The 25,754-nt window shown below is 36.3% G+C and overlaps 1 protein-coding gene across 2 annotated transcripts; it reads left to right on the top strand.

Annotated features, from left to right (window-relative positions):
• Positions 1-7,575: 7,575 nt before the first annotated feature.
• LOC133317505 (nuclear-pore anchor-like) lies at positions 7,576-9,520 on the top strand. 2 transcript variants are annotated; one of them, XM_061519372.1, is made up of 5 exons: positions 7,576-7,928; positions 8,707-8,803; positions 8,893-9,027; positions 9,134-9,232; positions 9,300-9,520. In XM_061519372.1, exons 2-5 carry the CDS (start codon positions 8,738-8,740, stop codon positions 9,333-9,335), a joined length of 336 nt encoding a protein of 111 aa, XP_061375356.1. In that variant the 5' UTR covers positions 7,576-7,928; positions 8,707-8,737; the 3' UTR covers positions 9,336-9,520. The 2 variants fall into 2 exon arrangements, with proteins under 2 accessions (XP_061375356.1, XP_061375357.1); XM_061519373.1 differs by having other exon boundaries at positions 7,576-7,904; positions 9,134-9,520.
• Positions 9,521-25,754: the final 16,234 nt, after the last annotated feature.

Here is a 25,754-nt window from a genome sequence, read left to right as displayed (position 1 = left end):
AAAGAAACAGCAAAACGGGTTAGTAGACGATAGAATTTGGCAAAATTAAGGGTCAATTGAAGGTTAGGGTTCCAACCTAAGGTTAGGGTTCCATTGACGTCTTTCCTCGGATAAAAAATGTCAGAATCGTGATTGATTGTCAATTGAATCAGAATCCTTATTTCCAATTGACGACCATTTCTAAGCGATCGCTTAGCATTTGATCAAATACGGTGCTTCTACTCATACAATCGCAGAGTATCAGCCCGTTTGATTTAAGGTCATAGGGTCAATCAATCTAATCATCAAATCTGATGATTAATCTCTTTCCATAATTGCAATCGCGAACCTCAGATTGAATATCCACGATCGCACGATATCAATCTGAGTTGGGAAGGGAAACGAAATTGATTTACAATAAAGTGCAGACCCTCAAGACTAATCCATGGAATCCGTTACCCGTAGGTTGATTAAAAAGTTCTTAGCCTCGCATGGCTAAGGTAAACATGATTAAAATAAAATAAAAAGAAGAAGAAGAAAAAGATGAAGAACGCGAAGAACGCTCCAGAGAAAGTGCTTTGATCCCAGAATACGAAAATTCAGAATGAATCAAGTGTTTTCTACTCTCTCGTCATATACCCCTACCCAAAGCGGGTTAGGGTTCAGTTCTGATCGGCCCATCTATCTAAAGTGCGAAATAAAATAAAATAAAATAAAAATTGACTTTGGGCCACTTATGTAATTGGGTTTTAAATTACAAGTATAAAACTTCAGAAAAACACGTTCTTCTTGGCGTCAGAAATCGACCAACTTGCAGTTCGAATTGGGCTTCGATCTCTTCATAATAATTGTAGCTCTCTGTGTTATCTGAAAAACCCAACAAGAACAGAGTCAATCCGACAACTGTGGACCGAGATATGGCCAAAATACAGAAGTAACGTAAAGCTGAAAAATTCTGACGAAAATAAATTAAACCCAATCAAACACTAAAAATGTAAATTAACTCAAAACATCATTATTTTATTCAAATAAATCTTAAAAATACTAATCAAGAGTAACAAATAAGTGAAATAAAATATAAGTTATCATTGACCCTCAACAGTCTCGCGGGTTCTCCTGGTATTACCATGACTCTGCACAAGTTACACAAATCATGAGTTGATCAGGCTCATGCAGTGTGATCACATATGCATCATCCTAATAACACTCAACGGAGCAAACACACAAGACAGACACAACCAAGCATCCTAGTTATTGCAATACATACAGGCTTTTCCCTTGAACCATTGCTCTAATACCATAAAATGTAACACCTCGTGTTAACCCTGTTTGTTAACATGTCATCGTATTAAGGCACGCTTAATTAATATGCGGAATATTCTTTTTCTTTTCAATTATGTCGCCATTATTCTTACCAAGTTGAATTACTTAATTCATTTCCAAAACATTGCCTGTATGTAAATTGCAAAAGACAGCTATTGAAATACCTCATTAATTAAAATAACATATATATGTCTCTAGTCACGGAACTACAACACGTAGACCAGACCAACTAGCAGTTTATACAACTCAAGCTAAAAGTACTAACAATATAGTGGCATGGACAACTCTCATGCTCACCCAAATAAGGCAACAAAGCCCAACAAGTCTCAACATAGCAACAATATAATAAAAAAAAGCGGAAAACATAAACAGCATCCAAATCCAGTCATGCCAGCATATAAACAGTAATATCATCAACTAAGCTCAGGCCTCCTGCCGCCAAAGGCATCAGCCCCCAAATTACCTGAACCTGAAATAAGTGCCCCCAAACGTGGGGTGAGATCTCTAAACAAGAAATCTCAGTAAGACAAGGGGTCCTCAAGGACTCTTCCGCCCCAAGCTCACTTACAAGTATAATATAAGTTCAAAACCACTAATTTCAATGCATGTTCATGTTAAGGCATGATATACTCTTGCTCAACGAGCTAAATACTATAACTCATTATTCATGTGATGTATGTAAATGCGGTTCGACTGGCCAAGGAACAGGATAGGGATTATGCACGTCTGCGACCCATGTAAACATAAGAGTCGCAGTCCTAGGCCTTACACACCAGAGTCGTTGTCTGATAGTGTAAGTGACAACATCACTTTTATACACTACATGTCTTACACACCAGAGTCGCTGTCTAATTGTGCAAGTAGTCAACAATTAATTTAATACATCTCAAGCATATATCAATTCATATTTCATTTTTCATAAAAGCATACCATGCATATAAACAACCCTCCCATGGAGGTCGGTGGAACAAACAATAGACTAATCCGAGGACACGAAAGCTTACCTTTCAAGCTAGCTATCCAAACCAAGAATCCACACGAGCTCAAAGTCCAAACACAGCAGAATCACAATCTGATTTGGACCAGCAATCATATCAATAAACATAGCTCATAAGCATAAACATAAAGACAACGCTTCTCTTTTACGTTTTACGTCTTAAGGCTTCTCAAAAAGCCACAAGCTCTTAATCACTTAGATTCTGACTTAGTTAAGTTATTACAGAAGTCCAACTTCATCAATCTAGGGTCCACAAACCCCCAATAGCCTACTGTATGAACAGTGCAGCTACTGTTCTTCGAAATCGCATAATATCCGGATATCAATATCCGGATATCTCATAGGCAATATCCGGATATCAATATCCGGATATCCAGGTCCCCATATTCGGATATCAATATCCGGAAATTTATCGACCAAATATCTGGATATTTCGCGACAGAATGCAGTTTCTGCATTTCGCGAAGATATCCACCACAGGTCCAACTTTTACCAAATAAATGCGTTCAAGACTCCATTTTTAGGTCTATACAGGTTCATACACATGTTAGTTACTTGCTTAACCCATTTACATGCAAAGACACCACCTTTAAATCATTTAAACTCATGATCAAGGTTAGGCAACTCACCAAAGCTTCAAACTCAGAAATGAAAGGCTCATGGAGCTCACAACCAACTGCAAAGGTTCTGACTTGGTTCCAAAACGAAAATGCTCCACCAAAGGTTGGTTCTTGCACCAAAAGGTGACTCATTGGCACCACAAATGCCAAGCCAAAGGTGTACTCCCTCCACAAACATAGAGGCAGCAACCATAACCCCTCACACAGCAGCTCCAACTCAGCAAGAAGGTCTCCCACCCACTCCTAAGGCTCTATCTCACTCACACAAGGATGATTGGTGAAGGAAATGTGAAGAAAAGCTACAAAGAAGGTCAAGAAAATGGTGGAGAAGGCAAAGAGCAGCAGCCACCAGCAGCCCCTCACGTCCAAATGGCTGAGTATAAGCCTAGGTTTTAGTGCCAAGCATTATATATAAGCGGTTTAAGTCACTAACACACAGTATTAACTTTAATTGCTACGCTTAGCATTTTAATCCCAAACTCAGGATTCTTAACCTACTCAATTTTACAAGAATTATTATATTTTTCTTATATTTTTTGGAGCACCTTTCCGGTACACGCTTTTCATAGCCAGTACCAGTTTCTGGCACCAGTTCTCATTATTTTAACTTGAAACTCGTTTTACAAGTCCTACATATTATTCTAGTAATTATCATGTAATTTTTATAATTTTCCGGGATACTTTTTCGGTACGCATTTATACCGACTAGCAGAATCGGTATCTGCTCTTTTCGTCCGAAAAGCGACTTTCAGCATTATTAACCACTTACTACATTTATTTAAGCCTCATGATAATTATTAGGGTCAATTATAGAATTATTTCCTAATTCCACATAATTAATTAATTAATTAACTTCCTTAATTAACGGTGCGGGTTCTTACATGTTTCACGTGTCTCAGTTTCAGAAGTACTTAGCAGATCCTTCGCACGTGGTGCAACCTGATGATGTGGAGGTTCGGGAGAACCTAAGGACTCCTGTCGGACCACTCAAGATTCTCGATCGTGGCGAGAAGCAGCTGAGGAGCAAGATCATTCTGATGGTCAAAGTACAGTGGACTGGAAGAACTCCTGAGGAGTGTACTTGGGAGCGTGAGGACGAGCTTCTCCGACATTACCCCGAGTTTCGAGACAGGTATGTTTCTGATTTTGAGGACAAAATCCTAAAAAGGTGGGGTGAATGTAAGAACTTGCACCGTTAATTAAGGAAATTAATTAATTATATATGAGAATTAGAAAATAATTCTGTAATTGACCCTAATAATTATTATGAGGCTTAAATAAGTATGATTAGTGATTAAGAATGCTGAAAGTCGCTTTTTGGAAGAAAAGTGCAGATATCGGTTCTGCTAGTCGGTATAAATGCATACCGATAGAGTATCCCGAAAAATTATAATAAGTGCATGAATATTCCTAGAATAATATATAGGACTTGTAAAATGAGTTTCAAGTTGAAATAATGAGAACTGGTGCCAGAAACTGATACTGGCTATGAAAAGCGCGTACTGGAAAGGTGCTGCGAAAAATATAAGAAAAATATGATAATTCTTGTAAAATTGAGTAGGTTAATAATCCTGAGTTTGAGATTAAAATGCTAAGCGTAGCAATTAAAGTTAATATTGTGTGTTCAAAGGCTTAAGTGGCTATATATATGCATGTTAGCACAAAACCCTAGGCATCTCTTTCATGCTACGTGACTTGTTGAGGGTGGCTGACCAAAATACTGTCCCATTGGCCTTCTTCACCTTTTCTTGGGCAAGTTGGAACCTTTTGCATTGATCCTTCTCTTTTCTTCTTATAAACACTTGAGAGCTATCATTGTGAGGGTGCATTTCCTGAGTCTTTTGCCACTGTTTGAAGTCAGTTTGAGTGCTGAGTTTGAAGTTTGGGTTGAGAACCACCTTATTCTTGGCTTGCGAAGCTTCAAGAAGCTTCCTTTGGGTTGTCAGGAAAGGAAGCTTGTGAGGAGCCATTGGTGAGCTCCAAGAGCACTCCTTCCTCTGTTTTCAAGCTTGGGTAAGTGGTTGAACCTTTGAACTTGAGTTTAAGTGGTTAAAAATGGAACCTTGATGCATGTAACAAGATAAGATGAAAACCTAACGTTGGGTAATGCTTAACACACTTAGAAATGCATGTGTAAGCTTCTGTAATCGGTAAAAGTTGGACCTTTGGTTTGGATTTTCGCGAAATGCAGAATCTGGGTTCTGTCGCGAAATATCCGGATATTTTGTTGTGAATATCCAGATATTGATATCCGGATATGGGGATCTGAATATCCGGATATGGATATCTGGATATTGGAAGATAGATATCTGGATATTGATATCCAGATATGCCCCCGACGAATATCCAGATATTCTGGGATTTCGAAGAACAGTAGCTGCACTGTTCATGCAGTGGGCTATTGGGGATTTGTGGACCCTAGATTGTTGAAGTTGAACTTCTGTTTTAATTGAACTAAGTCAGAATCAAATGATTAAGGGCTTATGGCTTTGTATGAAGCCTTAAGACGTAAAACGTGAAAGAAAAGGCGTTGTCTTTTGTTGAATGCTTGTAGAGTATGATTTTGATATATTATTGGTCCATAACAGATTGTGATACTGCTGTGTTTGGACTTTGAGATTGTGTGGACTCTTGGCTGGGATAGCTAGCTTGCAAGGTAAGCTTTCGTGTCCTCGGTTTAGCCATGTTGTGGTTCCACCATGTCCCATGGGGGTATGGTTATATGCATGTTGTGTTACATGCTTTGGATATTTTGAAATGCTATTGAGCTGTTATATGCTAGTGCCTTTATGATATACATGTGGTGTTCCACCTATACGGTAAGCCTGAGTATGTGGTACATACAATATGGTGAGGCTGTGGGTGAGGTGCAAGCGGTGTTCCTTGTACTACATGTAGCTAATAGACGTATTCCTGCATTTCTCTGGCCAGTAGAATAGTTTAAACACACATGGCATGAATATCTGTTGTACTGCATAGTTTTGAGAACTTATATTGAATTACTGCTTTTAGAACTTATATTGCACCTGTAAGTGAGCTTGGGGTGGAAGATCCTTGAGGACCCCTTGCCTTACTGAGATTTCTGTTTAGAGATCTCACCCCACGTTTGGGGCACCATTTCAGGTTCAGGTAATGCGGGGGTTGAGACCTCCACCGGCAGGAGGCCGGAGCTTAGCTGATTATTTGCTGTTATGATGATTATGTTGGATGCTGAATCCTGTTTACTGTCTTATGCTCTTAGCTTCAGTTTATGGATTATTATGTTGAGACTTTGTTGGTTATGTTGTTGATTTGGTGAGCATGAGGATTGTCCATACCACACAGACTTGATTATTGTCTTGCTTTATTAGGAGTTGTAATAATGTATCAGGATATTGTCCGGACTACGTGTTGTAGATCCGTGATTTTAGATACTCACTTTATCTATATTATGAGGTATTTCAGTTAGATATTTATTTGCAATTTACATACATGCGATATTTTATGAAAATGATTCAGTAATCAACTCTACTAAGTATAATGACGTCATAATTGAAAAGAAAAAGATATTCCGCATTTTTAATTAAGCGCAGCTTAATACGATGATATGTTAACAAACCGGGTATACACAGGGTGTTACAGCTTACGCTTTCCTAGATCACGTTCAAAAATTTTATTTTTGACTATAATAATGTCGTCAGTGTGTTCAATTCTGCGACACTTGGAAGGAGGTTGCTCATAAGAAGGTGCATCACTTTCAGAAATTATGTTCGGAGGAGCATCACTTTCGGAGGCTACTTTCTTTTTAAAGAACACATCTATACTTTTCTGTTTATCCTTGCCCTTGCCCATACTTTTTTAACCTACATGTCAATTTGTATGCAGCACATATTTGACAATTTGACAATTAAATCAACACATATTTGACAATTAAAAATAATGATAAGAAAAAAGAAATCTATTATTTTGGTATAAATGGTTCGCAGGTGGACCAGAGGCAGAGAGTGATAAATATAATTATATAATATTTAACATTGTAAAAATTAAAAAATGATGATGAACCATATGCATTCAGCCCACGGCCCATGAACAATAATAAATAATAATAAAACAAATTGAACCCTGTCAATTGGCTAGCCGAATATTTATATGCACAAAGAAGGCCAATATTTTGAATTTGTTTTGAACAATCACTCATTAGAAGTCTATTATTTATATGCATTCAGCCCACGGCCCATGAACAATCACTCATTAGAAGTTCATGAATTTGTTTTGAATTTCAACAATTTTTCCGGTGAAAAACGTATACAAATTAAATTCATTGATTCATGGCCACATACTAACAAAAATATTAATTGGTGAGACCGTAGAATTGCTCCCCTGAAATATGATTTGACATGTAGGTGCAAGTAGGATAACAATAATAAATAATAATAAAACAAACAGATATAAGCCTTTTTATTTATTTTTCACATGGCTAGGTGAAGTAGTCTGCTATCTATCTTCTAGCCGTATGCAGTGAAATGTATTCTCATAAATTAGAATAACTTTGATATTTTTATTTTATTTTATTTGTCATTATATTATCCATTTATCCCATCTTAAAATAATAATAAAAAGGCTGAATAAACAAGACAAGATGAAATGATATCTATCTTTATCCACCATATAATCAACTTAAACAACTTCATTTGTCAGAATGGATAAAAGTAAAATCTAAGACTGAGATGGTTGCAACTTCCAAGCTTTGGGTTCGAGGAGGTTACCGCAAAATGGAAAGGTTGAGGCGTGCCACTGAGTCAAAGTCACTCGCTAGTTAGAGGCGTGCACGGTGGGCGAAATCCAGGTGGTGGCGAATGGCGTCGGACTCGGAGGTCTTCAGCCATGGCGAACGGCGCGAGGGTTATACATCTGCTCTGCTCTCTTCTTGAGTCTTTTTGAGAGAAGGATGTTGTTGATGATAGAAGAGTTTTGAGTCATTGGGGTGCCTCCGAGAGTATATAGATGTTAGTTTGACTATCCATTTTAATGTATGCCTCTGAAGCTCTTTTTCCCCTGTACCATTTTGATTGTCCATTTTGGTGATTACTTGATCCATGTACAAAGACCTATCTTTGTTTCACTTTCCTCTTCCCTCTGCACTACTTTATGCTCTCTTATGTTCCTTTTTCTTATATCTTCTTTTTTTATTGAATAAAAACAAAACTTGTTGCATAAAATTGGTATTCACAAAGGGTACCGTGAGGATGGATGTAGTTCATCTTGTCTGAGACAAGAGATAGGGCCTAATTGCAATTTTAGCCTGGGCTGAATCAAAATTAATTATAAAATTATATATAATATTTTTTTTTTTTGAAGATCAGCTAGGGCCCAGGCCCCACCTAGCAGTAACGTGGCTACGCCACTGATTTGATCCATATGTAGGATTAGAGAATAATATAAACCATTAAAAAGGCCTTCACCCAACACCTTAAGGTTTTGGGTTGAATTGGTTCTTAACATGGTATCAAAGCTTCAATGACCACAAGGTCACGAGTTTGATCCTCACCGCCCCCCCCCCCCCCCACTTTCGAGTGGAATTAAAATAAGTACAAGGTAAAACCGAAAACATTGGGCTTGTGCAATATCCACACTTCAAGCCCGAAGGGCTCTTGTGTGAGGGGGTGTATTAGAGAATAATATAAACCATTAAAAAAGCCCTCACCCAACACCTTAAGATTTTGGGTTGAATTGGTTCTTAACGTATAGATACCCCCATGCTTTCATGTAATTATTGGTTTTTTAGTCTAAAATTTTCTATATCTTCAGAAGTGAGATTATTGTATTACATCGTGACAAGATGGCACTAGAAGCAAACTTTGCTAAAGAGAGACTTGATGGCTTAATGAAAGAATTCGAACAACAGGCAATCACTAGTCTGTAACATTAAATGTTTTCTCCCTCTATGTCTGTGTTGTATTGTACTAATATATGGATTTTTGGATAACATTTTAGAAAGATGAAGCAAAAGACATTTTAGCAAGAAATGTAGAGTTTTCTCAGCTAGTTGTTGACTACCAACAGAAATTGCGTGAAAGCTCTGAGTTATTGAATGCTGCTGAGGAGCTGTCTCGGAAACTTTCCATGGAGGTTAAGATTTTATTCCAGTTAAATATCCAATTTTTTAAAATTTTATACACTTTTGTATTGAGATGTACCTATTTTTTAATGAACTCATTTCTTATCTTTATTTCAGATGTCTGTTTTAAAGCACGAAAAGGAAGTGATATCAAAGGCTGAAAAGAGAGCATCTGATGAGGTTCGCAGTTTATCTGAAAGAGTGCAACGCTTGCAGGTCAGGATTTTTTTATGTTTTTTTTATGTTCTATAAATTATGTATATTATAACACTTAATGCTGCAGGCTAGTTTGGCTACCATACAGAGTGCTGAGGAATGAATGGACTTTCAATGTTAGATGGACTTTCATCATTTTCCATGATCCAATCATCATTAGAAGAAATATCATCAACATTATTCTCGTTCATTTCTCTAGCCACCTTCTTCTTGGCCAATCTTGAAATAAGCATCACTAAAACAACATCATTCATAGTCATTTGTTTCAAACGATTTCTTATTTTTGTATGGACCTAAGCAAATATAAAAATAATTAATACAAAAGTCATTCTTGAAATGAAGTATAATTCATATTTCATATTCATGAAATTTACCATCTTAAAGGTACTTCAATTACACTCTCAACCGGAGGAACTGCATGTCAAGCTCAAAACATGAGCAAAAATTTTTGGAGCTCTGGACGTGGAGCCGTCAAAACGGGCCAGCTCGGCCCATTTAGCCCTAGCCCAAGTGGGTTAGGGCTAAAAAGCCCGCAGGGCCAAAAAGCCCACAATGATATAGATCCACGCGGGCCACAACTCTATGGGTTAGGGCTAACCCGCGGGCCTTCTAAAAAAATATGTACTTTTTAAAAAAAATATTTATAATAAAATGGTGCATAGAAATTATTAGAAAAAATAAAAATAAATAAATTTTAGAAAATTGTCACTTTTTAAAAAAATTATTACATAGAAATTTTTTCGTAAAAAGTTTTGACAGAAAATGTTATTGTAAAAAAATTGACAAAAAAAAAATTCGTCAAAATTCTTTACAGAATCTAAATTCCGTAAATATTTTTGACGAAAAAATTTTCGTCAAAATTTTTTACGAAAAAATTTCCGTCGAAATTTTTGACGAAAAAAGTTTTTGTTGAAATTTTTGACGAAAAAAGTTTTTGTTGACATTTTTGACGAAAAAATTTTTGTCGACATTTTTGACGAAAAAAATTTTCGTCGAAATTTTTCACACAAAAATTTACGTCGAAATTTTTGATGAAAAAAGTTTTTGTCGAAATTTTTGACGAAAAATATTTTTGACAATTTTCGATAAAAGATATTTCTTTCAAGATTTTAAACGGAACACATTTTTGTTAAAAATTTCCCACGAAAATTATTTCTGTAAAAAACTTTGACGAAAATATTTATGTAAAAAATTTCAACGAAAAAAAAATATTTTGTCAAAAATCTTTACGAAATCTAAATTCCGTCGAAAGTTTCATAGATACATTTCCCTCAAAAATTTTGAAAACAAATATTTCCGTTGTAATTTTCATTGGGTCACATTTTCATCGAAGATTTTGGACGGAAAATATTTGTCAAAATTTTTGAAGGAATTCTTTTTTCTGTCAAAACTTTTGATGAAATTTTTTCGTTGTAAATTAGGTTGAATATTGTAGCCCGCGGGCCAGCCCCAATCTAACCCTATAATAAGAGGGCATTAAAAGGATGGGCTTAAAATGACCCCATTACATAGAGGGCTAAAATTTTATAGGGCTTGAGCCCTTTTTGACAGCTCTATCTGGATGTTCATCCCCGTACGACTCCTACTATTTTGTTGGAGTTTTTTTTCTTAATTGCAATCTTGTCTATTGGATTACCAAAAATCTTCCTTTAATCAATCAAAGAAGTTCTTGAATAAATACAAGTTCTGATTTTTTCCCCCTTGGAATAACATGATGGTGAACCTGTATCTTCTCCAAATCCTCTAACATTAAATCAATGCAATGAGCTGCACAAGGTGTCCAATACAATTTCTTTCTTTTCTCCTTGAACATCTCTCCTGCAGCTTTGTAATGTGCTGCATTGTCAGTCACCACTTGAATAACATTTTCTTTACCAACCTCTTCAATAACATCATAAACCATCTTAAAAATTTTATCAGCAGTTTTGGATATGTTAGATACATCAATAAACTGAAGGAAAATAGTTCCCTTAGGGTTGTTCCCTAAGAAATTTATTATAGTCCTCCTCCTTTATTCAGTCCACCCATATGTCATTATTGAGCATCCAAATTTCTTCCAATAAGCTTTATGTTCTTCAATATTTCGCATTGTTAAATCATATTTTTTCTTCAAATATTCAACTCTGATCTCATGGTAGGATAGTGGCTTGAAGCCCGAACCATGTTTTGATACTGATTCAAACATCTTATAGAATTCATCCATCCTTGCCACATTGAATAGAATGACATTATTGTAGAAGAAAGAGGCAATGTCTTCACATGTTTTCTCTCTCAAATTCTTCTTAAAGATGCTATTTTTTGTAGCTTGAGTGCTCACTCTCTTTTTTTTTAGAATATTATTATTTTGATCATCATCTTCACTCTGTTTTCTTTTTCCAACAAGCTCATCAGTATCATTATCTTGTGTGAATGTGATTGATTTCTTCATTAGTTTCTCTTGTTAAGAAGATAAATTCCAAAACAATAGTTTTTTCACTTCATCGAGAATAGAGTTACAAGCCCCCACATCCTTTTGTGTTCTCGCCAAATAGTGCTTGAATCGGTAAACATCTCCGGTTACTATCTTCTTACAATAATTGCATTGAATTTTTCTCCCACTTCCATCAACTTCAACACCATGCTTCATTCCCATATCACTCCTACTTGCAGCAGCATTTTTCATTTTAATTCCTCTACTAGAGGCAGCAACAGCATCATTAATGGCACTAGCACTATAAGCCATTTTCCAATTGCCAAACCACCATAATCTAATATGGACAGAACAGAAATATAGAGCAAAAACAAAAAATAATGATTGTGTTAGGAAAAAATAAAAGAGAACGAAACCGTAGATGAAAAACAAAAAAGGAATTTAACAAAAACAAACCTCTTCTTTTTTTAGAGCATCCAACATCAAAGAAAAAAAAGGGAATTCAACAGCAAAAATAATAAAAATAAAATAGCACAGCACAATAAATAATTGCAGAAAAAAAAAAGAGAATAATGAATAGAAGAACAATGAATAACAATACGGAAAAAAATAACAATAAACACGGCAGTAATAGTGCAGGTGCAGAGAACAGAATAACAGAGAATAAAAAACACATATAATGATATAACAATAGAGAAAGAAAAATAACAGCACAATGAATATAAAAAAATAAGAAAAGAAGAAAACAGAGGACTGGGGAAGAAAAGAACCAGCAGGATTGAAGAAGAAAAGAACCAGTAGATAAGCGCAAAGGATAGGGGAAGAACCAGCAACACCCTGTCCCTCTCCAGTCAGTGTCGCACACCCAGATGAAGATTGGAGATGTTTGTGGCTGATTAGGGCTTTCTAGGGTTTGTATTGGGTCTATTCCAAGGTAGAATGGGCTTCTGGGTTTTCTTATTTAGGTTAATTTTTTAGTAAGGTCAAACGGGTTAAACAGGTTTTCAAGTCAGGTCAAATAATTTAGCAAAATCGGCGATCTCACGCAATCCCACTATCTTCCCCGGTGATCTCACTCGATCTTATGCAATTGTGATCCAGCAACCGATTTGGATCATTTACTGTGAAAAATCGCAAAATCATGATTTTGACTACCTTGGGCAGAAGTGTCGGGGTTCTGATTTGCTATCATTAAGGATGAGCAGTAGCTCTGCTCTCTCATCTCTCTCTCTCTCTCTGAAAACTCAACCCATGTCAGTGTTTCTTACTAGGGGATGTCTTTTTAGAATTCAGCATGCTTATCTATCTTTCAGGGTGTTTATTTTTATCCTGTTTTAATTAAGAAATACAAAATTGCAACCTTGTTTTCATTTTGTTTCCGATAACCTTGAAATTATGAAAACTAGGAAATGTTGTTTTCACCATATCCTGTGCAATAAATTGAAATCACTTGAAAATAGGATACAGAAATGAAAACAGGGTGACTTTTTATAATTATAAATGAAAACATATCTACTGGAAATGAAAATAGAAAAAAAAAAAAAAAACCAAACATCCCCTTAATTGTTTCCATTGATTCTTTCTTTTTTAACTTTTATTTCTGATGTTTAGATAGTTAATTTTTGGAGATGTGAATATTTTTTGTTTTATGATCATTTTTACAAACTGTTGGAAACTTGGAGATAACACATTTCATACTCTGCTAATTTTATTTTATTTTTTTCATTCTTTCTAATGTTAGATGTTTTTAATGGCACGGGTTATTCTCCAGTCTGAAACAATTAATTCAGGAGTTGACGAAAACATCTAAAGCACTGGCCTTGCTCCATGAGGAGGCATCTGAATTACGTAAACTAGCTGATGCTCAGAAAATTGAAAATGTAAAATTTCATAATCATTCCATATTTACATTTACTATTTGTTTCTTTTTTGATACTTATACTATAGTTCGTTTATTGTTTCTGCCTTCTTATATATTTTTGTTCAAAAATCCTGAGGTATTTATTGGAGCCCCTTATAATATCTTAGTTGGTTTGTGTAAAGAACCTTGAGGTCACCACCCAAAAGCTAGCTCAAAGGGTGGAGTGCCCAAGGCCTTATAAACTCCACATTAGTTGCACATACAACCAATGTGGGACTATATATCTCAACATGCCCCCTCACACAAGAGCCCATTGGGCTTGAAGAGTGGACAATGCAACAGGCACAATCTACCTGTACTAAGAAACGCCACAAGAGAAAGTGGGGGACGGCGAGGCTCTGATACCATGTAAAGAACCTTGAGGTCACCACCCTAAAAGCTAGCTCAAATGGTGGGAGTGCCCAAGGCCTTATAAACTCCACATTAGTTGCACATACAACCAATGTGGGACTATATATTGGTTTACTCTATTTTGATGGCTTATCATAAGATTAATATACCTTACCTTTGGCTGCTTTGCGTCATGCAATTTTAAAAGAAATAGCAAGTCTAAATCTTAGTTTATAATATAAACCATTAAAGAGGCCCTCATTTAACAGCTTAAGCTTTTGGGTTGAATTGGTTCTTTACATGGTATCAGAGCCTCGTGTCCTGGGTTCGATTCTCAGACATACTGACCGCGTGTCTTTTGAAGAATGAGTCGGCGACTCATGGGCTGTGATTGGAGAATGAATGTGGGAAAGGAGATGAGAAATGTGTTTCTCCGGGTGTTTGGATCATATTCCATGTTTCCAACCTAACCCCCAAATTCAGGCATACATACCTGACTTATTAAATCTTTTGAACTACCCAACCTGTTCCGCCCTGTGTCCTTGGACCAAAATGAGCTGGGGCAATTTGGCTTGGGGTTAATAAGCCTTTTAGTATAAACACCTAATTACACTAGGCCATCCCTTTTCTTAAAGTGCTAATTCCACTGGATTTTTAATTTATTCTTGCTTGAGGACATTTGGATGTGAGTGATGGAAACCAAGGCCGCGGGTAATATTTCTTATTTATGTGCTGGTTTGCTTATGCACTTGTCAACTTTACCTTCGATCTTGAGTACTTGCTATTTTATCTTTTTTTTTCGCCTTTCTTTATGTTATTTTTGGTTTTGTTCCAATTGATTTGTCACGATGTCTTTTTTATGTAATCAATAGAAAGTCATTAAGTTTTAAATGATAAATGAATCCTTTTTATCCTTTTTAAACAGATATTAAAATTTAAAGTTTAAATTTTAAATGGTTTGAGTCAAATTTATATGAAATGTTTTTGTTGAGAAATAAGTTTGTTGAAAATGTAGAGAAGTAAAAGGGTGTGAAATAAGTTTGACTCACTATAAATTATTAATATTAGGTCTTTCCAAAACAATGTGGTATAACTTGTTAAGAATTATATGGCTATATTTTCTGACAATGATTTGTTTTTTTTCCTTGCCACAATGAGGAAGATAATTTATAGTGAGTCAAATTTAAAGTTTAAATTAGTTAGCTTTTGTTTGAGTCAAATTTAAAATTTAAATTTTAAAAATACAAACCAAGCGTTCAAAAAACAGTAAATTTTTTATTTTTAAATTAGACGCTCGAAATCCTTTTTATCCTTTTTAAACAGATATTAAAATTTAAAGTTTAATTAGTTAGTTTTTGTTTGAGTCAAATTTAGAATTTAAATTTGAAAAATACAAACCAAGCGTTCAATGCATTATAATGCGTATTTTTTTATAAATTGTTAATATTAGGTCTTTCAAATTTTGAGATGCATTAACATATTAGAAATTCTTTTACCCTTTTGTATTATTATTATGGTTTCGAATTTTTTAAAAAACAAATTTTGTAATATTCACTTTTTTTAAAGGATATTGATTTCAAGGCTAATTATGAATTAGAAGATAAAAAGCTTTATATGTCTGTATTATATTTTGGAATTGAAAAGCCATCAATTTCTCTTCTAGTTCATATTCTCAATATAAGTATACAAAACACAGCTTTTCAATGCCTAATTAATTTGAATTAGGCTAGGTACAAACAAAATTAAAAAAGTAGAAGGATAAATTAATAGTGATAATTAAAGTAAAAAAATTCTTAAAAGAAAAATTGCTTTGAAATTATATTGTTAGGTTGCACTGGTCTAGCATCTGACACACTTCAACATTCTTTGAAGAAATAGAAGATGGTTTTATCATGGTCAAAGTAGTATCATTCTTATCCAACTCATCACTCCCATCGTCACGGTATGCATATCTGCCAAGAACAGACATAAATTAAAGAACATCAACAACAATGCGAAACAAATTATGTATGGAGAGGAAGAATAGAAGGGAAAGCTCATCTTGCTCTTGCAGACATTAAAGATAGAAAATAGAAGAACTTTAAGATAAAGGAGAAATTTTTACCGTGTTGAATTTTGAGATGGTGCTCAAAAAGCACAAATAACACACAGGAAAGAAAAAGACAGAACTCGCCAAAAGGCTGGGTAGTCCACGCATTATGTCATTGCTCGTTGTATACTTTAAAGTTAAGACATTTTATTATATCATTTCATTCATTCATGATATTAGATTATGGAGAAAATACTTGTAGAAGAAAAGCAGATAGAGAAGAATGTCATACCTTCATATGAGGAAGTACAAAAGCAATATCCCAGTGATTCTAAATCATCCCGTCAGTTTTGTTCTACAACAAAGCTGCAAAAAAAAAAGCAAAAATATTACATGTTCATGTGATAGAACAACAATCTGAGAAGATGAAGAAGATAAACACATAGATAAGAGAAGAAATATGTGCACAGAAGTTAATTACCAAATGAAAAAACTAATAACACATATCATATTTATACACAAATACAAAATATTTTTGTTTTTTTAATGATTATTTTAACAAAAAAAGTAATGGGATAATAAATGAGTTGTCTGCCACTAACAATTGTTCAAATGTTTTCCCACCCTTTAAAATTCAAATTCAAATTCAAAATTGAAAATCAAGATTTCAGAAAGTAGCGGGACATTAAATAAGTTGTCTGTCATCAACAATTGTTAACATATTTTTTCAATTGAATTTAATTCAAAATTCGATTTTTTTTAATATATTTTTATTTTTATTCTTTTTTACCAAAGAAGGAAAGATTTTAAATATCTTGTAGTGTGAACACAAAGCTGAAAGTGAAGGAGAAAACGACTCGTCAGCAAACTTGCCAAAGAATGGGTTTCCTTTAGAATATTAGATTTTCAAGTAACATTGGTAACTAGTGCAGTACCCGTGCGGTGCACAGAGGAAAAAGATCTAAATTTTTGTCGGCGTCTGTCGTTTGTTAATTGCTAAAAGAAAGAATTGTGTCAGTATCTACCACAAACAAAACTCTGCAACTAAGAAACATCAACTATTATGCAAAAAAAAAAGTTATGTACTCTAGAATTGATTATTTTCATATACAGTAATGCATACAACATCAAAAGTGATGAGAATATGAGATGCAGATTGTCCTACCAAAGAAAAATCATCAAAAAATGAGGAAAAGTTCTTGTGCACAAAACTATCCAGAACAATTAGTATCAATTATGGATGCGTTCAATCAATAATAAGATATCTTCATATACAACAATGCATATCCTATCCTATTAAATCCTAACCCAACTCCCCCCATAGGATAAGAAATCATGTATTGGATAGGATAAAATGAGACAATAGGATAAGCTAATCATATCCTATTGACCCACCAAACAAGAGATAAAAGTAGGATACGATAAGTTATCCTATCATATCTTCTTTATCAGGTGCTCCAAATAGGCCCTTAATGATAGTCATTGCAAATGAAACGACCAGGGGCAATTGTCTTCTTTCAAAATTTACAGGGAATGCATGGCTTGATGGACTCATTGTCATTCTAGGTATTAGGACAGTTTGTCCTATGTTGCTTCATGTAAGAATCGTTGCCTCAACAACTCGATTGCCTAATCTTGAAATAAGCAATCTTGTGTCGTTGCATAAACCTCTTGATTGATCAATGTTTCTCAACAACATAATAGGCACATTAACCTTCAGAGATAATTTATGGTTAGAAATTCCTTAACATGATAAGGTATTTAAAATCTCAAGAGAAAATTCGGCATCCTCGAGTTCAGAATTATTATCCTGCTTCAAGACATTATCTGAACTCAGATATGTTTTTTCTTTACCTGGAATCAAAGACATTAGGAGCTTGTTTAACATGGCAACATCTACAAATTTAGGGGTTAAAATTGCACGTTCTTTAAATAACGTGGGATCTAACAAATTATCCAATACTTTCGGGTAAACAAAATCAATCAAATCCAAGAGTGGATGTTCTGATTCTTTAATTAATAATCCATATGGAATTGCGATCATACATTCTCCATCCATATCATCTCCAAGATCACTATCCCCTATTCAGAAAAAGCTCTTACCTCCATCAAATTTCTGAATGCCACCTCCTGAATTTTGACGCATATTCTTGGTTAAAGTTAATAACTGACAATGGGAACCAAAGAGGGGAAGAATTAATGGTTGCATTCACTATCTCTTGACTGTTGCCATGAGGAATAACATGTAATATTTGGCGAAAGTCACCTCCCAAAACAATAACCTTTCCACCAAATGGCTTATCAACACAACGGGCATCAGAAAATCTAAGAACATCTCTAAGTGTTTTGTCCAGAGCCTCAAAGCAAAATATGTGTACCATTGGTGCTTCGTCAAATGATTAAGTTTGTTTTTTGAAAGTAACTCAGCAAGCGTAAAATTTTGCTTTATATTACATGTTGAGTCCTCAGTAATTTGAATAGGAATACGAAATCGAGAATGTGCTTTTCTTCCTCCAGGAAGTAGAAGGGAAGCAATTCCGCTAGAAGCGACATTGAGAACGATTTCAACTTTTGCTCGAACATATGCTGACAGAGCATTCCAAATAAATATTTTTCATGTACCACCAAAGCCATAAAGAAAAAACAATCCTCTTGTACATGCTAAAATTGCTGAAATGATTTTGTTAAAAACAATTCTCTGCTCAGAAAGTAGTGAGAAACAAGCATAGAAGGTTGCGCACATTCTCCAAATAATTGCTTCTAGTTATTTATTCATGACATTGGAAATTGTTTTAATTACACTTTTACATCAAAAGAATGAAAGTTTAATTTCTTTCTTATATATTAAATTAAAATTTACGTTTTTATAGTGACAATTTTTATAATTTTTTTTACAGAATGATAGATGTTATTTTAATTTTTCTTTTAAATTTAAAATTTAAATTCTTTTGTATTAATTACACATCTTTTTTTAAAAAGTAAATTTTTTCTTTTAATTTATAAATTATATATATATATATATATTAAATTGGTTATACATAAATATTTAAAAGATTTATGTTAAATATTTATTTAAAAAAATACTTGTACGTTCCCTTTTTTATTTTTTTAAAGTTAAGTTTCTAATTTATTTTCTTTTAAAGTATAAATATGTCATTTCTGATTTTTTGCAATTGAATTTCAAATTTAAATTATTTTTTATCAACTATACATATTTCTTATATCAGCAATAAATGCAATGATCTTAGCTACACAATGACGGGTTTATTAGACAATAAATATAAGAAATAAAAATGTGTTGGTGGGTCGACCCTCCGGACTTATCCCATTTTGCCACATTTAATTGTCATCATTTTATGTTAGCAATAAATTCAATGACCTAAGCCACACAAAGACGGTTTGTTAGACAGTAAATATAAAGGAAAAAAATGTGTTGGTGGGCAGAGTGGGCCGGCTGTAACACCCCGTGTATACCCGGTATGTTAACATATCATCGTATTAAGCTCCTTCCCTGCATGAGGTTTCAACTGCCTCGAAGCATAGGCAATCACTTTGCCCAACTGCATCAACACACAACCTAGCCCCTTCCCGGAGGCGTCGGTGTAAAGCTCAATCTCAAGCACAGGATCAGGAAGGACCAACACAGGTGCAGTAGTCAGTCTCTCCTTCAACTCCTGAAAACAAACCTCACACTCGTGAGTCCACTCAAATGGAGTCTCTTCCGGGTAAGATGAGTCAAAGGGAGAACCATCGTGGAGAAACCCTTGATGAACCTCCGATAGTAACCTGCCAAACCCAGAAAGCTCCTCACTTCCGTAACTGTCTTGGGCCTCTCCCAATCCAGCACGGCCTCGATCTTGTTCGGATCCACTACAACTCCTTCCGCAAAAATTACATGCCCAAGAAACTTCACAGACTTGAGCTAAAACTCACATTTGGAAGGCTTCGCATACAGCTTCTTCTCCTTCAGCACTTGCAGAACAATTCTCAGATGCTCCACATGCTCCTCCTCCGTCTTGGAGTAAATCAAAATATCGTCAATGAAGACGATCACAAACTGATCCAAGTACGGCTAGAAAATCTGGTTCATGTAATCCATGAACACAGCAGGTGCATTGGTGAGTCCAAACGGAATCACCAAATACTCAAAGTTACCGTATCTCGAGCGAAATTCGGTCTTAGGGACATCCTCCGGCTTCACCCGAATCTGATGGTATCCGGACCGGAGATCAATCTTCGAATACACGCAAGCACCCCTAAGCTAATCCAACAGATCATCAATCCGAGGAAGTGGATACTTGTTCTTGATCGTCACCTTGTTCAACTGCCTGTAGTCGGTGCACAATCGCATTGTCCCGTCCTTCTTCTTCACAAATATGACCGGCGCTCCCCAAGGAGACACACTCGGTCGAATGAAATCTTTCGCTGAAAGATCCTCAATATGCTTCTTCAGCTCAGCCAGCTCCGGTGGCGACATCTGGTATAAAGCTAATGAAATAGGCCCCACACCAAGCAACAGATCAATGGAGAACTCTATCTCCCACTGTGGCGGAAACTCAGGAAACACCTCGAGGAATTCCCTCGCCACAGGAATGCCAGTGATATCCTCCTGTGTCCCACTCACCAAACCTCCCAACATGATATATCCAAATGCCCAAGCTCTCAAGGCTCTCCTAGCCTGCAGCAAAGAAATGTACGGCGAGGAACTGGCTGTGGAATCACACGGAGACATCACCACACGCTTGGCACAACAGTCAATCAATGCACAGTTCCTGGACAACCAATCCATGCCCATAATAACCTCCAAGTTAGCCATCGGCAATCCTATCAGATCTACCGAATACTCACGGCCATCCCACTGAAACACGACATCTCGATGTACAGTGGTAGAATCACACTTTTCTCCGGTGGCGGCGGTCACCCGCAACGGTGGAGAAAGCACAGACATAGGCAACTCAAGCCCCACAGCAATCGGGGTTGCAACAAAAGAATGTGTAGCCCCAGAGTCAAACAAGACATCAACAGATGATGCACCAATAGTAGCAGTACCTCTGAATAGGTTCGGAGCTCGATCCGACTGATGACGATCCAGGGAATAAACACGCCCAGAAGACGGTGGCACTGCCGGTGCCAAAGTAGGTGGAAGGGGAACCATCTGAAGTGGCGCTGCCTGCACTGCAGTAGCTCTTGCCGTCGACGACAGACAATCTCTAGAGAAATGGCCCTCCTTGCCACATTGAAAGCAAAATGAGTCTTCTTAAATTGACTCAACGCTTGTCGAGCCGCCAACTGCTTTCCCTTGCCCTTGTTCCTAAACTTCCTGTCTCTCCAAGAAGTGGAACTACCAGCTACCTTCGTCGCCTCAGCAACCTTGGCCATCTTGGCCTTACTCGAGCTGTAGAAGTCCTCAATATCCCGACATTGTTGTACCAGTGTCCCAAAGTCTCTAGAAGCAGAACCAGCAAGGTAACCAGCAATATCCTCATTAAGTCCCCTGCGGAACTTAACAGCCAAGAATGTCGGAGTAGGCCTCGCCATCCGAAAGTGTGAAAACTTCACCAGCTGGTTGAACTTGGCCAGGTACTCGGCAACAGACAACGAGCCCTGAACCAACCTGTCAAACTCCCCCTGCTTCCTCTCCTGTGCGTCATAAGGGAAGTAGTGACCCAGAAAACAATCCTCGAAGAATGGCCAAGTCATCACATGGCCCTGCATCTCGTAAACATGAGAAGTGTTCGTCCACCACTCATGGGCATCGCCCTCTAGCATGTAGGTAGTGAACATCAGCTTCTGCGAATCAGTACACTGCATGACCCGAAAAATCTTGTCCAACGCCTGTAGCCAACGCGCCGCAGCAATAAGATCATAAGATCCATCAAAGGTAGGTGGCTTATGCTTACGAAAAGCATTCAGTCGGCAATCGATCTCATCTCGATCCTCAACAAAAACAGGGACGGTCTGCATGGCCCCCGTAAGGTGACTGCCATCACCCATCTGGCTCTGACTGTCGTCCTGCAGACTAGGTGAAGGCGGAGGCGGTGGAGGTGGTGGCAGAGGAAACTGGCCGATAGCAGGACCAGCCCTCAACTCCTCTAACATGACTTTCATCATCGTCATGTTCGCCAGACGGTTGGCCTCCAACACATCCTCAGTGGCCTTCCTGTTCGCCTATCGGACAGCGTCCAACATGGGCTGATTTGCCATTCTCATGGCCTCCTGGTCAGCTTGTCGGGTTGCCTGCATCTCAGCTAATGCAGCCAGGACCGGGTCGGGTTGACCCTTATCAGTCTCCCGTGTTCTCCTGGATCCTACCATGACTCTTGATGCTTCCCGGCAAGTATACCGATCGCACAAGTAATAAAGTGATAAATAATGTTCGTCTCCATACGGATTGTGATCTTAAATTAATTAATATTCCTTTAATGAATGGATGAGTTTAAACGGTTTTGACAAGTATTGTCAATTGGTGTGAATATGAGGACTAAAAATAAAGACTTGTTTTTATGATTTTTCTGTGATGAAGAATGAGATTGTAACAACAATGAAAAAAGATTTGTAAATATGAGAAGAGTATTGTAGCTAGGAAACACTCACCATATGATCCCCGCTTATTACTTTGGATTGATTCAAAAACACTTATTTATATAAAAACTCAGATAAATATCAACTAAAATAATTAGTTAAATTCCAATCCCATGGTAATTTAACCCTTTAACCTCAGTTGGAATCCTAATCCCTTAGTAACCCCTCATGAGAATTAAGTAATGAATACGATAATTAAAACATCTGCAATTAACATACATCTATTCCTAGCATGCATACTAATCGTTATCTTACCCCCTTTCAAGATGAGAACCTCAATATTCCTATCTAGGGTTCTAACCCTCAGACTATTATCAACTATTAGAGTGATCAATTCTAATAAAGAAAATAGGAATTACGCACAAAGTAATGATAAAGAAATTTATATAAACGGGAGAAAATAAACCAATCCTTCGTAACAAGGGTTCATATAAGGTTTGTGACCCTAACTACAATAAAGAAAAACTTAGCCAACCATATTCATGGCTAATAAATCAATATTCAATATTCAATGGGATGAAAGAATGAGAGATGAAAGAATGAAGATGATCAAGAATTCTTCTCCGAAGCTCTTCTCCTTCAGCACGACGGTCTCCTCGGTCTAGATCCCTAATTCTGTGCCGAGCCTCCTTTTTATAATACTCTTTTAAGTCTTCCAAGTTTACCCTTTTAGACAAAACAGAATTGCAATCTCGCACGTTGACGCTCTCAGCGTCAGATCCACGCTGTGGCCGTGGATGCCTCTGGATGCCCACGCTGCCAGCTTGATATCCACGCTGTGGGCGTGGGAAGAAGGAGATTTTTCACGCTATCAGCGTGGAATCCACGCTGTGGGCGTGGTTGCCTCTGGATTCCCACGCTACCAGCGTGACATCCATGTTGTGAGCGTGGGTCTTTACTTTGGCAAATCCTCATTTTGCTCCAGATTTGTTTGTTTTTCCTACAAGTTAAGCTTAAAATCAGTTGTATAATTCTAAAATTGAAATTTAAGCAAAGCAACACTAAACGTTGCCTTTATACTGAGAATTAACTCATAATCTTTCTCTTTTTGGCTTGAATTTACCCATGTGCTGAAGGCACATCAAAAAATTCCCAGATTTGAACGTTGTTGTCCTCAGCAATGTAATGGATTTAAAGAGAAGAGCAAGATTAACTCTGTGAAGAAACACATGATCATAAACATCTCAAGTAATCAAACTGCTATGCATGTATAACTGTCTTGTATAAAATTCACACTAATGCTCTTCAGTTGTATCAAGATCTTAGATTCTAGTTTGAATATTCCTCACCAGATAAATACATTCTCATCACTCAGTGTCTGAGGTTTTTGCACTCATTCCATCAATGTAGCAGCAATTCTATGATCTTGAACATATTCTCAAGTTCTTAAAAGTGAAGAACCCATTTGCCATGCATAGACTGGTCAAAAGGCCTTTGATAGGTTGTAACTTGGCCTGGTTTGGGGTAAGAATCTTTTGGTTAGAGGCTGATTAATTTGGAGAGACTGAAATCCTAAGATTTTTTTAACATTCATTCTTTCTCAGCTCTTCAATTCTGTCATTTTGACATCTTTGGGATTCTTTTCCCTTTTTTACTACATTTCTTCTTTTTGTTTTCTTTTCTCTTCTGAGCTATATTTTAACTTCTCAGACCATTTTTTTTTCTCTTACTTAACTTTTTCTTCTCTGAAAAGAACCTTGATTTTTGTTTTTGTAATTAGCATTTCAATCTCTCTCAAGGTGTGTCAATGGAACATAGTTAAGCAACATTCAATAGGTGTTTGAACAATTGGTCTCAGGCTCAAAGGGGTTTAACAATGGATAATCTTCTAGGTAGGCTATTTGGCTCTAAGATAACAAGAATAAATGCCCTTATCATATCAGTCATGCATGCAAGCCAGAGAAACAATTCAAGTTCAAGAAAAACTACTACAGTGAGGCCTCTCTGAATAATTAATTCTATTTAGGCTCAATCCTCACAGCTGTAATTCAAACTAGAATCTAATTTCCAGAATTCACAGCAAGAATTATTTCAATTTTTTTTACCAAAGAACAGTTATACAAACAAGCAGACATCATTCTCAGATTATATAAAACACATTAATACTTCACAGATATCATGCTCTTAATGATTCAGTTCACAATAAGTCTAAGCCAGCTTGTCAAACCTGAGATTGCTTGTACAGGAATTCAATATATATATATATATATATATATATATATATATATATATATATATATATATATATATATATATATATATATATATATATATATATATATTATGATAAAGAAATTTGAAAATTTTAAATAACAACAAAAGTTGAAGTATCTCCCTTTTTCCAGATAGAATTTCTGTTTCCTTTCTGTTGTGTTCCGCAGTTAGCAGGTCTCGCATATAACAGTATGCAACCCAATTCCCAGATTTAGAATGTTGTTGTCCCTAGCAACAAACTATACTAGTCGAAGAAGCTAAATCTCTTGTAAAACCCAGCATGTCCTAGAAAACTTCTAATACTAGTCACTGTATTAGGGGGAGGTAATTTCTCAATTAACATCAATTTAGCTTCATCTACCTCAATCCCTTTTTCATATATCTTATGTCCTAAAACAATTCCCTCTTGTACCATAAAATGACATTTTTTCGAGTTTAGTACAAGATTTGTTTCTTGGCATCTTTTTAACACATGAATTAAATTTAGCAAACATAAATCAAAGCAAGAGCCAAAAACAGAAAAGTCGTCCATAAATACCTCCAGGTTTTTCTCCACCATGTCAGAAAAGATGGAGAGCATGCACCTTTGAAATATAGCAGGTGCATTACATAGACCGAATTGCATTCGCCTATAAGCAAAAACTCCAAAAGGGCAGGTGAAAGCTGTTTTCTCTTGGTCCTCCGGTGCCATTGGAATTTGGTTGTACCCAGAATATTTGTCCAAGAAGCAGTAATAGTTGTGACCTGCCAATCTTTCCAACATTTGATCAACAAAAGAAAGTGGAAAGTGGTCCTTCCTTGTAGCTGTATTTAGTCTTCGGTAGTCCACACACATTCTCCAACCAGTAATGGTTCTAGTTGGAATCAGCTCATTTTTCTCATTGTGAACTACTGTGATACCTCCCTTTTTCGGAACAGTCTGCACTGGGCTCACCCAAGCAGTATCCGAAATTGGATAAATCATGCCAGTATCAAGAAGTTTCACAACTTCTTTCCTTACAACTTCCTTCATTGTTGGATTAAGCCTCCTTTGAGG

Source organism: Gastrolobium bilobum, unplaced genomic scaffold, assembly GCF_033153095.1.
Source record: "Gastrolobium bilobum isolate Gb01-03AN ecotype WA unplaced genomic scaffold, APGP_CSIRO_Gbil_v1 utg176449, whole genome shotgun sequence".
Lineage (NCBI taxonomy): Eukaryota > Viridiplantae > Streptophyta > Magnoliopsida > Fabales > Fabaceae > Gastrolobium > Gastrolobium bilobum.
This window is presented reverse-complemented; position numbering and strand designations above follow the sequence as displayed.

What these genes read in the sequence shown, in the direction of transcription:
- LOC133317505 (XM_061519373.1), top strand. Translation starts at nt 8,738, where the DNA reads ATGGCACTAGAAGCAAACTTTGCTAAAGAGAGACTTGATGGCTTAATG. An exon ending in TGAAAGAATTCGAACAACAG is followed by an intron (nt 8,804 to 8,892) that starts GCAATCACTAGT and finishes ATAACATTTTAG; the next exon opens with AAAGATGAAGCAAAAGACAT. An exon ending in CTCGGAAACTTTCCATGGAG is followed by an intron (nt 9,028 to 9,133) that starts GTTAAGATTTTA and finishes TCTTTATTTCAG; the next exon opens with ATGTCTGTTTTAAAGCACGA.